Genomic DNA, 14,812 nt, shown 5'->3' on the forward strand with positions numbered 1-14,812 from the left:
GAGTCTGTGGAGAGCACACAGCCTCTTAAATACCTCCTGGTCTCCTCCCCTGCACATATGAGCACCACCGCCCACTTCCTGTCTAATCACCATCTGAGATTCCTTAACAGTCCCTGACCTCCAGTGAAGGGAAGTCTTAATGCTTCAGCATACCAAGACATTTTGGACAATGCTATGCTTCCAACTTTGTGGCAACAGTTTGTTGAAGGCCCTTTTCTATTCCAGCATGACTGTGCCCCAGTGCACAAAGCAAAGCTCCATAAAGACATGGTTGGATGAGTTTGGTGTGGAAGAACTTGACTGGCCCACACAGAGCCCTGACCTCAACCCCATCCAACACCTTTGGGATGAACTGGAACGGAGACTGTGAGCCAGGCCTTTTGGTCCAACATCAGTGTGTGACCTCACAAATGCTCTACTGCATGAATGGGCACAAACTCCCACAGAAACACTCCAACATGTTGTGGAAAGCCTTCACAGAAGAGTGGAAGCTGTTAGAGCTGCAAAGCTGTCTGTGTGTTTAGAAAGAGACGTCATTGAAGTCCCTGCTGGTGTGATGGTCAGCTGTCCCAATACTTTTGTCCAAATATTGTATTTGAACACTTATCAGATGGATTGTTATGAAATTTTGTGTAGAGATTTGTGGTCTGCAGATGACTTTGGTTTACCTCCTGACTTCCAGGTCAAAGTTTTTACTTACTCTGTGCAATATTTCAATTTCTACCAGACAGATTGGTGTTTTTTTCCAGCACTTTGATTTATGACCAAAATATTCGCTAAACTAATTTGAAACTAGTTTGTCATTTTAAGCATCAGCTGTACTTTGTGTTCAGTGCCTGTCAGCAAATGTTAGCATGTTAATACGCTAAACTAAGATTGAACATGGTACAAATTATACCTGCTAAACATAGTTATATTGCCACAAGCAGCACGTTAGCAGGCTGACATTAGCATTATCACTGTGAGTGTGTTCTGTATGTTAATGTTAGCATTTTAGCCGAAACAGACAACTGCTAGCTCTAGTCTCTCACTACAAGAGTTTTCATGTAATTTAACAGGCTGTGGCAATACGTTTTTAATGTTCTTTAATTAATAAAGTTCACACTTTGACTGCTAAATTTCTGCTTTCTAATCTGCTTTCTAATCACCCACGTTACTGAGTGAACTTGTGATTCCCTTCGCCTCTAATAGCACCTGAAGGCAGCAGAGCAGACCCAATGATTTTGTGGAACTTTGAACCTAACACAAACACTGCGGCTGTAAGCGGTGATGATCAGAGAAGGTGGATGAACTGGGGAAGGCGCAGACTTCCTGGATATCCGAGCGAATTGAGAACAAATTTTGTTTTGCTCGTCCTCTGCGGCACAGCAGGTAGCGTCAGACAAAATGTCCCTCCGCTACAACAACAAAGTTGTAATTGTCACTGGCGGGTCCAAAGGGATTGGCAGAGGGATTGTCAGAGTGTTTGGTATGGTGCTTATCGTTATTTGTGGTTTATTTTGACTGAAGTTGTTGTGATCAGAGCAGGAAGTGGCGCACTAAACAATCTGCATCTTTTCTTGTTTTTAGTGGAGAATGGTGCCAAAGTGACGTTTTGTGCAAGAGGTGGTGAGTGTATTTATTAACGTTTCATTTCCATTCACTCTGTTCATTTTTTTTGCATTCAGTTTTGTAGTGTGTATTTCCACATTTTGGGATACATGTGACACTTCTTTGATATGACTTTAAATGTGCACGTGGATCTGCACTATATACAACCGTTCTAAGTGAAGTGATATATAAGTGATATGTTTCACCATGGGCGGCACGGTGGTGCAGTGGTTAGCACTGTCGCCTCATAGCAAGAGGGTTCCAGGTTCGAATCCCGGTCTGGGCCCTTCTATGTGGAGTTTGCATGTTCTCCCTGTGCCTGCGTGGGTTTTCTCCGGGTTCTCCGGCTTCCTCCCACAATACCAAAAACATGCACATTAGGTTTATTGGCTACTCTAAATTGGCCCTAGGTGTGAGTGTGAGAGTGTGTGGTTGTCTGTCTTTGTGTGTTGGCCCTGCGATTGACTGGCGACCAGTCCAGGGTGAACCCCGCCTCTCGCCCGTAGTCAGCTGGGATAGGCTCCAGCTCCCCCGCGACCCTGACGGATAAGCGGTATAGAAAATGGATGGATGGATGTTTCACCATAATCTTCCATGTTTTCCAGGAGCTGCAGGTGAGGCTCTGGAGGCTGAGCTCAACAAAGCAGGCCCAGGCTCATGCAAATTTGTCCCATGTGACGTCTCCAAAGAGGATGATATCAAGGTAAAAGGGCAGCTGTGGTGTCACTGGTCTGGTTATACTGGAATGTATTAAAAGTTTCCTTATGGCACAGTCTAGTCACGTTCACAAGACCTGCGCGATCACTGCGTCGACTCTGATCCCAGGATCCACACGTCTGAACAAAACATTTGGAAAGCCACAGCCAGAATCTAGTTGGAGCTTGTGAAACAATTCACAGACTTTGACTCCAGCCAGTTGTGTGTTGGCTCCAGCTTGTGTTTGTTTTGCTGGGTGATGCTCTTTTGTTTGTAACTGGTTTCTCGGGCTTGCAAAACTGGTGTGACTGTGTCTCCACAGAGACTGATTGCCTTCACTGTGGAACATTATGGACACATTGACTGCCTGGTCAACAATGCAGGGTGGCGTGAGTCGCACATTTCTTATTCCCTCCAGCAGATGTGGTGATGAAGAGCCTTGTGGCACGTTTGCCATTTATCTCTTTGTTCTTCCCCTCTGCAGACCCACCTCATAAACCTACTGATGACACCACAGCAGAGGAGTTTAGGGACCTGCTGAATCTGAACCTCATCAGCTACTTCGTGGCTTCTAAGGTAGTAATAAATAAATGAATCAATATATTCAAATAGAACAAAAATAATAATAATTAAAGGTTTAATTCATTTATAAAATGTGATATTGAAATTGATGTGTCTTTTTAAATGTGTTTCTGGATTTAGTCATCTTTGTATCAATTCCCATTATTTACTGTCTCATTTAATTTTTCTCTTATTTATACTTATTTATTGAATGACAGGCCCATCATTCGCATAAGGAAGCAAAAGGCATGAAGAAATGTAAAAATAAATACCAAACAGAAAATTAAATTAGTACATCTAGAAACTCATAAATAATAAATTTAGAAATAATTGGAGAAATTTGAGGATTCAGGGTGAAAATTTAGGAGACAGAATGGAATTGTTGAGACTGCTGTCCAATCAGATGAACTTCTGTCTGTCACGTGATGAAGTTTTTTTGTTTTTTTAACAAAAATCTGAATTTGTGAAGTTTTTGAAATCGCAGTATTGACAGGAGCTGAGCTGGAAGGGGATTTTAAACAACCTGAATTCAGGCATTAAGTTACTTCAGTGCTTTACATTTAACGGTACTTCATACTTCAGGAAGTATTTAATCGTGACATTATCAAGTTCTTATGAAATTCAGATTATCGCGACCTTCCTTTGCTTCCATTGATCTCCCTCAGACTCCACAGACTCATAAGTGTGTTTGTAGGATCTTTGAAATCATTCGAGGTCTCACTCTGTCCTCAGTATGCGTTGCCGCACCTCCGCCAGCGTCAGGGAAACATCATTAATGTCTCCAGTCTGGTGGCCACCATCGGTCAGAAAGACGCCGCACCGTATGTCGCCACCAAGGTGAGTCAATCCCCCAGGTGACCAGCCTCCACTCTTCACCGGCCATAACAATCTCACCTCGAGAGACAGCAACAGTGTCCTGTAATGTGATCTTTTCTCCACAAGGGGGCGATAATTTCCATGACGAAGGCCATGGCTGTGGATGAGAGTCGCTACAATGTGAGAGTCAACTGGTGAGCCAAACTGGTTCCTGTGTCCAGCCTGGTTTCCTCAGCCTCCTCCTGGCTTAGACCTTTGATTTCACTTTCAGTACTTTTATATTTAAATGTGGTGCAGATTAAGTTTTATCTGGGCCAAACCGTGTGAGCTCCTTTGTTTCTAAGGGTTCCTAAGCCTAAAAGATGAGGCACAAGTGGTTTAATCTGTAAAAATGCAGAGTATTTTATAACATGTTCAAGAAAAAATCTTCATTGAGAGAGTAACAGTTTCAGTCAGTTAAATGTAGTACAGCTAAAGTATAAAATAGTAACCTCTGAATATGCAATCTAGCATAAAAAGGGAGCACTGAAGTACAGTACAAGTACCTCAGAACTGTACAGCACTGGTTACCTTTTCGTCTCGCAGCATCTCTCCAGGTAATGTGCTGACACCTCTGTGGGAAGAATTAGCAGGACAGACTCCAGACGCTGCGGCAGCCATTAAGGTGGGAGAAAACTGCCAGGTGAGTTCTCACAGTGGATCCCACTCGGGGTTTGGATTTTATTGAGGACTTGTGGAAGAAAACAGACGTGTTTGCGAACTCTTCTTTTCCGCCAGCATTAACGGATGAGTTGCGAGTAAATAAAATGCAGCACAGTAATACAACAGAAGGCTCCCAACTCGACCACAAAGCCCTGATAACAGTAAATAACAATGAAGTTCTGAAGACTTTGTGTTTTTGTGTCTGAGGTGTTGTGAGTAAAGTTTTTACTGTGACAAAAGCGTATGGAGTTGAACATCCTGTTCTCTAGAAAGACCAGAGGAGCAGAAATTATTTTAACATTAGTCATTCACATAAATTGAGCTGACCTACAGTATACAGTAAAACAGCATATGTTAAGTCTGCGTTGTTCAGTAGTTTTCACTCATTAAAATGAGGGAATCTTTTTCTTTTCTTTTGCATGGAGTCTTAAAGAACATGTCAGCTCCTGCAGCCAGTTTTGAAACTTATTTCACAGCAGCAGCCGCTGTGGGAACAGCAGCAGGAGTGACAAATGACGGCTTTTCTTCTCAAACAGCTGCTGGGCCGGATGGGGACTGAGCTCGAGTGTGGACTGGCTGCCTTGTATCTCGCTGCTGATGCGACCTTCTGCACCGGGATAGACCTGCTGTTCAGCGGTGGAGCTGAACTCAACTACGGCTTCAAGAGTCAGGTCCCATCCTGACCTTCTGCCAAACGTCCTCCTGGTTTTGGAACATTCATTTGTTCAGTTGCAGATGATACATATGTTCAGCTTTTACTTTCTTAAATCAATACTACATGAATATAAATATGATTTTTTTATTCAATAAAAATTTTTACTGACTAAGTTTTAATTCATTTACATGAGCAAATTGTCTGGCTGAGGTCAGCAAGCGCAACGTTTCGTGGCCTGTCCAATTATATAACAAGACCTGCGCCACTCCCCATCGATCGACCAATCAGCATCAACCTCACCGACCTTAAGTAACCTCCTCCTCTCTCTGTCTGCTGGTAGCCGCCAATCAGATGTTACGCTTTCTGTCACGCCTCCAGTAACTTCCTGAATGAGATATACTTTCAAATGACCGGTAACCGATGACTGCATAAAATTAAATTAATTTGCGGCTTTTTTCATTCATTCTTCTTGTGTCTTCATACAGAACAGTCCAGGTGATGTTAACGCATGAACCCAGAAAAAAAACATAAAGGAAATGACAAAATATTCAAAAACGGTTTAGGGTGATTTACAAACTAGCCAGCTCAAGTGTTTCAGTCGAAGGACTAAATTCCTTGAGGGAAATTTGAAAGTGTGGGAGGTTTCTGACTTCCCCTCAGCAGAGCGGCGTCTCGTATTTCAGAGCGGAACTCAAGTTGACATTGAGCTGAGTGTGTGTTTCCACACGAACAAATAATCTTCGTTTATCACTGTTACGTAGCGGAGATGGCAGCCCTTCGAACGGTGAGTTCATTGAATAATGTCTGTGAGCTGTTTGTTATCTCTTTTCACTGATTATCTGGGTAAATGATTCATCTAAATGAGCGATAGGTAAGCTGGTAATGACAGAGAAAGATAACGAGGCCCTTATCTAGGGCTGTTTTTCACAGACTGATGTGTCCGTCCCGCCAGCACCGACGGTGGCAAAACAGCACAGCATGGGAAGGTCATTCAACCAAACCCCGCGCTGAAATCTGAAAACTAAATCTGTGTTGTATGTCGGCGGAAGATAACACTTGCCAATTCTCAACTCAAGGCCTGATATAAATATTCAAGTTTCGATAATGAATTCGGCCAACACCCAGTCAATAATTTAGACGTGATGTTGTAAAATTCTCCTTTTTAAAAAAACTACCTATGTCTTGGATTCTTGGATGGTGGCAGGCAACCCAGTTAGATGTTCGTTAGCTTCTTAGTGCACCGAATTGAAGAATGAGTCGTTGTCACTGTGCTAGTCGTTAGAATGCTTCAGTATAGTTTGTATGCAAGTTTTCATTGAACTGTCTGCTTCTTCAACTGAATTTGGCCTGTGGCTGCAATAAAGCAGCACCCACCCATCTCAGGTTTTTAAGACGCAGACTTACAGAATGTGCCAGATGTAAAGTGCAATGTGTGCGTTTATTATCTCATTCTGCTTATAATGCAGACTTCACATTTGTAATTGATTACGTTATTCACGTTGCTGCTGGCTCAGAGTCTGATGTTAACGCTTGGTACAAATGCTAACTAGCATTCGCTAAGTGAATTTCCATCCTGTGGGTCCAAGTGAACCGAAAAGAAGATCAAATTTGTTGCACCAGAATCGCACAAACCTCACGGCAGTTATATACGGGCTGCCTTCCGCATACTCAGGGTTGCAATAAAGACTAAACTTGCGTCATATGCACATGGGCTCCTGCGCCAGAATCGCTGTCCAACTTCTTTTGTAGGAGTTAGTAACGCATCACAGCTGCGATGTCCTCATGAGGCCACTTGCATGACTTGTGGTTGGTTTGATGCCGAGGAGTATTTGAGATTCACAGTAAAGTCAAGTCAAACATACCGGGAACTCGTCGTGACGGAGCACAATGGCAGATTAAGATTATGTATGGGGATTGTGAAAGCACAATCCGGTTTACAAGCGTGTAACTGCGTGGACAGAGCAGCCATTTGCAAACTGAAGAAGGAAAGGCAGTAACAGGAGCATGAAGTGGCTTTACTTGCTTTGCAGTCATTGTATCAGGTGTCTTGTGGTTCGCTTGTCCAAGTTGGTGACTTGTTGGGTGTTTTGGCTATTAGAGCCACCTTTTCCTGACTTGTGATTGTTTTGTCAGCCACACAAGTTGCAAAGTAGCTTCTCACCTCGCATTCCTCACTTTGCAGAGTAGCCTGCATACGGCATGTGCACTCAGCACCAGCTGTCGGCTGCAGACCTGTGTTGGCAGCTATACACTGTGAACTGCAGGCAGAATGATTGGTGCAGAGTCACACACCCACAAAATGTCGGACAGGGCGTCCCTGTGTATTCCTGAGGCTGAGTGAATAGTCGTCACACGTAGAGAAGATCTTCCACAGCAGAGGGTCTCAGAGTGTGGCCTGCAGACCAGTGGAGCGTTATGCAGCGTGACATGAAATGCATGCGCTATACCTAACAAGTCACACGAGGACTGACCACTGGTAGAAGGTGTTGTGTCGTCAGTGCTGCACTTCCCTGGACAGCACTGCACTTTAATCTGAAAATTAAACTGCGTTGGGAAAAGAAACGCTGTGTGGTCAAGGAGGTTTCAGGAAAAATGGATCTTTGTTGGCTCTCAGGAGACAGATTAAGTGGTCTGCTTCTTCTGCAAGCACGTTTGGAGCTCAGTGAGTCTTTACTGTTGAATTCTACCAGACCAAGAACAAATCCTGCTTCATGGATGTTCTCGTGCCTCGCTGAATCGAGACGCAGTCGTCCAAACTTTGAGCGCCTCTCATATACACTTTTTCACCAAGTTGTCTGGTTAAACCTTTAAATGACTGGTGCTATATATAGCTGACTGCCACATGCGCGTGTCATCTTGCAAAGCGCTTTGTCATGTTTCATTTGCAGGCACTCCATGGACGACTGGTTCAGGCCCTCCCCTTCTCCTTTGGCTCGCTGCGGTTCGCCAGCTCCTTTAAGGTAATGAGACAAACATTCTCTTCCTCGTCAGGTGAGGCCTGCGTCATCTCCAGCCAGCCTGACTGGCAGTCTGGCCTGCCTGCAGCTGCCTGCAGGTGTTGTCTCAGAGTGTTAACTGCTCATTATGGAGATAAGGAAGTGAAGTTTGTCTCTTCGACTTGTACAAGTTGTGTGGAATTTAAAGTTTCTTTCCCCTCCTCTGTGTTCCCCTCACTGTCTGCTTGTTGTAATTATTTAATTCAGTGTAATTGCACATGATTAATTGTCTCTAATTGAGCAGATGTGTACACATCTCGACCGACTCTGTGTAACTCTCAACTAATTTAAAGCATGCTCTGTCAATAATGACGATTTAAAAACGATCACTGTATCCGTCGCCTGCTCTGCTCTTGTCCTGTCTACTTCTTTGTCCCCCTCCCGTCTCCGGCTCGGTCGTCCGTCTCCGTCTCAGGCAGCGGATCTCGTCATCGAACGCAACCCGACGTGCAAGCCGAAGCCCGACCCCTCCACCTTGTTGTTCGGAAAACAGTTCTCCGACCACATGCTGACCATCAACTGGTCGGAGCAGGGCGGCTGGGAGGCTCCTCAGATCAAACCTTTCCAGAACCTGTCGCTGCACCCTGCCAGCTCTGCCCTGCACTACTCCGTAGAGGTGAGTAGTAGCTCCACCTGCTGTAGTTCCACTGATAACACATGCAAGATTTTACACCAAACTTCTGAAGGGCTTGTATTTCTTGTAGATGGATTATCACTGTCATACCAAAATAATTATGAGTATATGGATGGTCAGTAACTAACCACACTGGGCTTGAACTCACTGTGACCGTTCAGCTGAAGGGAGACACTTTCTTTACATGTCCACGTGGTGTTTGAACCTCGTGATATCAGAAACCTTCCAGTGTGCTTCTGTTCAGAGATAAAAAGCTTGTTTTTGTCTTCCCTCCAGCTGTTTGAAGGCATGAAGGCGTTTCGCGGAGTCGACAACCACATCCGCCTGTTCAGACCCATGCTGAACATGGAGAGGATGCATCGAAGTGCTGACAGAAGCTCCCTGCCTGTGAGTTCGCACTCCATCTCGTCCACTCCAGGATCCCTCACTGAGGATTCTTCATGTGGTCCAGGTTTCTGTGTTTGGGTTCATTGTGTCACTGATACCTGAAGCAACTCGTTCCCACTGGCACCGGGTTATGTTCACTCTGAACGCCCTATAAAACTCAGTGGTGATGGCACTAAGTCACTGTGGCAAAAACCCTCCTGTGCTGGTCCTGAGCAAACTGCACACCTTGTAGCAGCTGTGATGAAAGTTGACATCCCAGACTGGAAATCTGGACCTCATGGTTCATATTTTGACTCAGGCGGCCATGTCAGATTTACTCATGTTAGCTGAACATGCAGTAGCACAAGTAAAGAAAGACTATGAAGTCAGCTAACCTCTGTGTTCTTTGCAGCTGTTCGATAAGGGTGAACTGCTGGAGTGCATCAGGAAGCTGGTGGAGGTGGACCAGGACTGGGTTCCCTACTCCCTGGATGCCAGCCTCTACATCAGACCCACCTTCATAGGAACCGAAGTGAGCTTCAGAGTGAACAAACAAACCACACACTGTCGTTTAACAGTCAAATCAGCGGCTGCTAAATGTGGTTGGAAACCATCCTCCTTGCTCTCATTGTTGTCACTGAGTTCCTGTCCCATCCTCTCCCTCCTCCTCCCTCCTCCAGCCCTCCCTCGGCGTGTCCCGGGCAGGAAAGGCTATGATCTTTGTCATCATCAGCCCAGTAGGACCCTACTTTGCCACAGGGTCCTTCAACCCAGTTTCTCTGCTGGCAGACCCCTCGTTTGTCAGGGCTTGGAAGGGAGGCGTCGGGGCCTACAAGATGGGAGGGTGAGTTTGGTGTCTCTCTTCTCTTACTGCAGGTGCACTTTGCTTTACTGAAGGAGTGCAGTGCAGCCTGTGGCGTCATGAGAACACTGACAGTGTTTGTGTGGTTGCTTCCCGTTAAGTGAGGTTAAGAATTTACAGAGCTAATCGTGGCTTACAAAACTCGGACCGCATGCTGCTGTTTGAGAAGAACAGTAAAAAACAGAAGTGATCTGTAGACTTCATTTCAGAATCGCCTGCTTCCTACCACAGTCACGGCTGAGTGGAGTTTCTGCAGTGTGTTTGTATTCAGCAGTGGATCTGGACAGAGTTCAACTATGTGGATTTGCCACTTTGCCTCTGAAGCCTGGACAGACAGGCCCAGAACTGGCTGGCATCAGCGTCACGTCAGTGCCAGTAAAGACAGACACACAGACATTTTGTCCGATCGCAGCAGGAAAAGAACGGAATATTAATGTCGGCAGGTGCATGTGAGACGTCTGTTAGAGCTGATATGAGGTTTTCCACGAGGTGTATTTAAACACCGAGGAAAAACAAACACTGATAAGACCACTTCAACAAGTCAAACACAGTAGGACTCATGGAAAGGAGCCACCATTAAGCTTTTTTCAGCTGTGACAGGTCGACTCAGCTCAGACACATGCAGATACTGTCAGCGCTCATGTCATCGCAGGCCTGCCGCCACACGAGTCTGATCATCTAAAGTCACACCTGCTCAGCTACAGCGTGGTTGTGTAACACACACTCCTCTCACTAAGCCAGCAGGAGTCACGGGACTGCAGGGTGGCTTTGTGTTTATTTAATCTCTGTGAAAGACTCACGCACGGTCGGGGGAATTTAAAGTCCCTTTTCCTTTTTTCAGTGCCAGATATTAGTTGATTAGTTGATATTAGCTGATTTTTAGTTCAGTTTGAGCACAAACACATAACATGAACGATGTAATACGAATCCCTTTGGTTTGGTTTTGCTTGGTCATTGTGACCCGGAGTCATGAGGAGCAGAACTTTTATACATTAGAAAACTCATCTTGTCAGTGCTCTCTGGTGGACAAACGAGGTAATGGAACCATCATGATAATTTAGCAAACTAAATTATTTCTGCAGTGCATTGTCCATAAGTGTCCATAAATGTCACGAAATTGTGGAACATCCTAAAATACCTAACGTGATAAACTGACTGAGGCGATTTGTCCAGGCTGCGGGTCTGTCAGCTTGTTGTCAACTTTGTTGCCTCCCTGGTGACTAAAAATCCAGTATTGAATAATCGATTAAAAAAGCTCCACAGTTCAGCATGACTCATCACTTGTCTTATCTGTGAGTTGCATTGTTCATTGTTTTACTGAAATCCTCGCAGTCAGAAGGAAGAAATGTTTCCAGAAGTCCCAGGCGGCGCTGGACATTTCTCGGAACATCTTTTAGTTTCTTGGCAGATGCTAAACTGTCTGTCTGTGAGAGGAGGCTTTGTGTGCTCGACACAGCAGGACACAGCAGTGACTAATGTTTCAGCCGAAACCCACGTCGGAGCACAAACGCTCGTCTGTGGGCGTCACGAGGGAGGAAAAACACACCTGAATGTCACAGCCTCCCAGCTTCAGATGTTCGCAATCTTAAGTCTCCTGAGATACTTCAGAAAATCCCTGTTTAAAAACACCTGTGAACAAGCCAAAGTGCTGCTTGGTTTTCGCCTTTTCCCGCCCAGCTGCCGTCCTGACACTCGGCCCTCTGTGTGGGTCATTTCATCTCTCCTCAGTAACTACGGTCCCACGATAGCAGTGCAGAACGAGGCGGTGAAGCGCGGCTGTCAGCAGGTCCTGTGGCTGTACGGCGAGCAGGAGGAGATCACCGAGGTCGGCACCATGAACCTCTTCATCTACTGGACCAACGAGAACGGAGGTCAGACCCTGTTCTGTCTTCAGTTCCTCTGCTGTGACTGAAATACTCTGAAACGCTCTTCATAGCAATCTTAGAGCATCTCCTTATTTTAACTGACATAAAACCAGCTGTGTCTGCCTGCCTGTCTGTCTGTCTGTCTGTCTGTCTGTCTGTCTGTCTGTCTGTCTGTCTGTCTGCCTGTCTGCCTGCAGAGAAGGAGCTGGTGACTCCTCCTCTGGATGGCATCATTCTCCCAGGAGTGACCAGACAGTCTCTGCTGGACCTGGCCAGGGACTGGGTAAGACCAAACATAATCACAGTCACATCACAGATCTTTCACATCAGTTAGGATGTGTGCTAGTTCATATTCACTGATGTTTTAGCACGTTATTTCTCCTGAATTTCTCTCACACACGTCAGCTGAACAGAAAAGAAGAAATAATTGATCATTTTGCATCTTGCACACTTACAATTGACTCAAACTAAGAATGAAAATCGCTCTTTTGTTTGAAGTGACACCTTCGCTGCCGCTGCAGTCGACCATTAAACTCTCGTGTTGGTGTCGATTGCTTCCCGTGTGTCCGGCAGGGCGAGTTTAAGGTGACGGAGCGCACGATGGACATGAAGGAGCTGCTGGGGGCTCTGGATGCCGGGAGGATCCTGGAGGTGTTCGGAGCAGGGACGGCCTGCGTCGTCTGTCCTGTGGGCAGCCTCCTCTACAAAGGAAAGGTAGGAGGGTTCACCTGTCGGGTTTCTGGTCCACATGACACGGATTGTAAATTATTGTGGTGAAATGTGTGGGCTGAATGACCCTGTCCTCCCTCAGACGTACCAGATCCCGACGATGCAGAACGGTCCGTACCTGGCGAAGAGGTTCCACAAAGAGCTTACTGATATTCAGGTAGGAGCAGCCGAGTTCGGGGGGCTTCTTTAAAACCTGCTACAGAAAAACCTGAAGCCTGGCGCCTCCAAGTGGCAGCAAAAGAGAACAAATGTTAGTTTAACCTTCAGTGACTGAATTAACACTGAATTATTGATTATTTTCATTGTCAGTTAATGCCAGTCGATTATTCATTAGTTTATGTCAAGAGAAACGGTGATAAAATGCCCGTCACGGTTCTCCAAGGTGTTGTCCTCTAGTTACAGATCATTTTTTTGTAGAATTATTGATAAATTGTTTCGTTAATCCTATGCAGGTCTGCATCCCATTTTAACTTCATATGACAGCTGATTTATTTTATCTTCTTATTATGAAGGCATCAAATTTAACTTTCTCTTTTCCTTTTTGCTCCCTTCAGTACGGACGCACGCCAAGTGAATGGGCTCCGCTGGTCGTGTAATCGGCTATATTGCACGCCAGTTGAATCGACGGTTCGTTCCGTTAGTCCAGTGTGGACGACCAACAGACTCCGCCTGCAAACCCACCGATGCACCCCTGCTCACTTGGCCCAGCGAGGAGACGGACGGCCTTTTCCGTCCGCCTCCTCGCCCAAATATTACAGACGTTCCTCTCCGTGTGGACTCTCACAGGAATACGGTTGGTGGTTGGAAAATAACAGCTCGGCTTGGAAAGCAATATGAACAACAATATGCAATGTTTGACTTGACCCTTAACCTCCAGGTTATGTACTACAAAGACGGCAGAAAACCCCCCCCCAGCAAAATAAGAGTTGATCGATGCCTTGGCGATGTCAGAGTAGCATTTTGACTGCTTTCAAAGCTCCTCTTGGGTCAGCTTGCTTCAAAGGTTGCACTCTGTTCAGGTGTTTGTCCTTTGATTCACTCAGCTCCACCAGTGAATCGATAGCTAACAGCACTCAATCATTTTCCACTACATTACATTCAAGCATTTACAAGAAAAGAAACAAACTGACATTTCTGACATAAAAGGCAATATATGTTTAAATATAGCAGTTACATAATGTGTGTAGGACTTAAAGGGACAGTTCACCCGATGCGTGTTCTCCCTCTTACCTGTGCTGCTGTTTATCTGTCTGGATAGCTTTGGAGTCTGCAACTCACAGAAAAACTCTAGATGGATAAAAAGCACTACAGGTAAGAAGGAAGATATCTAGTTCTCACTTTTGGGTGAACTGCCCCTTTAACAGTAGATGCCTCTTGGCAGCACGCACTCTTTCTAAGTGCTGTTTCTCGTCAACAAACGTATTAAAATGTATTTTCCAACAGGAAAAACTTAATAAGCTGTACTACTTGCGACAACCTGTGGTGTTTTCTCCGAAACGGTAAACTGTTCCGCGTGCGTAGTGAAGCGTCATAGGATGCGTCGTGTTACTGTCGTGTACGTGATGATGTAACGGATTACTGCCGCAGTCTCCGAGGGGCCGCGTCTCGTTGACGCCGCAGTTTGCACTTTGCTTTGATGTCGGGTTCGTACGTGTTTGTTTGAGAATAACGACTGCACAGAAACTGGTTGCGATTGAAAACGACGAGGTCTGCGGTGAACCTTGGCACGCACAAACGGTTGGAGGACGGAAGGTGTAGATACTGTACATGACTGTTGTGTACTGGCAGTTACTCCTGCACTAATCTGTGTGTTATCCTTATGAAAACGGCTGGATTGTGCCCTTATTTTAGAGGTTTTTAAATTATTATTTTTGTCCCTTTTTGTTTTGATCTGAAATCAGGCCGACTGTCTTCCAATGTACTTGACTGTGTCACCAGTGTTCTCCTTTGAACAGGTTTTTATTTTTCACACATCCTGTCCCTCTCCGTGTCCAAGTGCCTCCGTCTGTTGGTTTCTTCTTCTTCTGTGGATCTTTAGTTGGTGTTTTGTTTTTCCATTTTGTTCATTGCAGATTTAGCTGGTTTAGATTTAGTTTCTTTTTTTAATGTGGTGTCACTTTTACTTTTATGTTTTTACAATAAACCTGCTCGTGAGTTCAGTCTTGGTTTTTACTTGAGTCGATTTGCGTTTTGAGGCCTTTTCAGTTTACGTCGGCTGTAATTTTTTGGATGTTCACAAAAATAAACTTACTGCAGTTCTTCTAAGGATTTGAAAGACTAGTTCAACATGTCGGGAATCAGACATATGATTGGATTTGATACCACTCTGACATTAAATAT

General features: G+C 45.1%; 2 protein-coding genes across 3 annotated transcripts; both read left to right on the top strand.

Moving 5' to 3' along the window:
• Positions 1-1,257: 1,257 nt before the first annotated feature.
• hsd17b14 (hydroxysteroid (17-beta) dehydrogenase 14) lies at positions 1,258-5,189 on the top strand. 2 transcript variants are annotated; one of them, XM_046414176.1, is made up of 9 exons: positions 1,258-1,468; positions 1,570-1,608; positions 2,196-2,293; positions 2,609-2,675; positions 2,771-2,862; positions 3,580-3,684; positions 3,790-3,857; positions 4,249-4,345; positions 4,902-5,189. In XM_046414176.1, the coding sequence occupies exons 1-9, from the start codon at positions 1,387-1,389 to the stop codon at positions 5,046-5,048; spliced, it is 795 nt and encodes a 264-aa protein (XP_046270132.1). In that variant the 5' UTR covers positions 1,258-1,386; the 3' UTR covers positions 5,049-5,189. The 2 variants fall into 2 exon arrangements, with proteins under 2 accessions (XP_046270132.1, XP_046270131.1); XM_046414175.1 differs by having other exon boundaries at positions 1,261-1,371.
• Positions 5,190-5,360: 171 nt separating this feature from the next.
• On the top strand, positions 5,361-14,631 carry bcat2 (branched chain amino-acid transaminase 2, mitochondrial). The gene is made up of 11 exons (XM_046414172.1): positions 5,361-5,804; positions 7,909-7,980; positions 8,432-8,632; positions 8,927-9,037; positions 9,429-9,548; positions 9,697-9,860; positions 11,607-11,749; positions 11,941-12,026; positions 12,317-12,457; positions 12,555-12,629; positions 13,027-14,631. The coding sequence occupies exons 1-11, from the start codon at positions 5,787-5,789 to the stop codon at positions 13,066-13,068; spliced, it is 1,173 nt and encodes a 390-aa protein (XP_046270128.1). The 5' UTR covers positions 5,361-5,786; the 3' UTR covers positions 13,069-14,631.
• Positions 14,632-14,812: the final 181 nt, after the last annotated feature.

This window comes from Scatophagus argus, chromosome 16 (assembly GCF_020382885.2).
Source record: "Scatophagus argus isolate fScaArg1 chromosome 16, fScaArg1.pri, whole genome shotgun sequence".
Lineage (NCBI taxonomy): Eukaryota > Metazoa > Chordata > Actinopteri > Scatophagidae > Scatophagus > Scatophagus argus.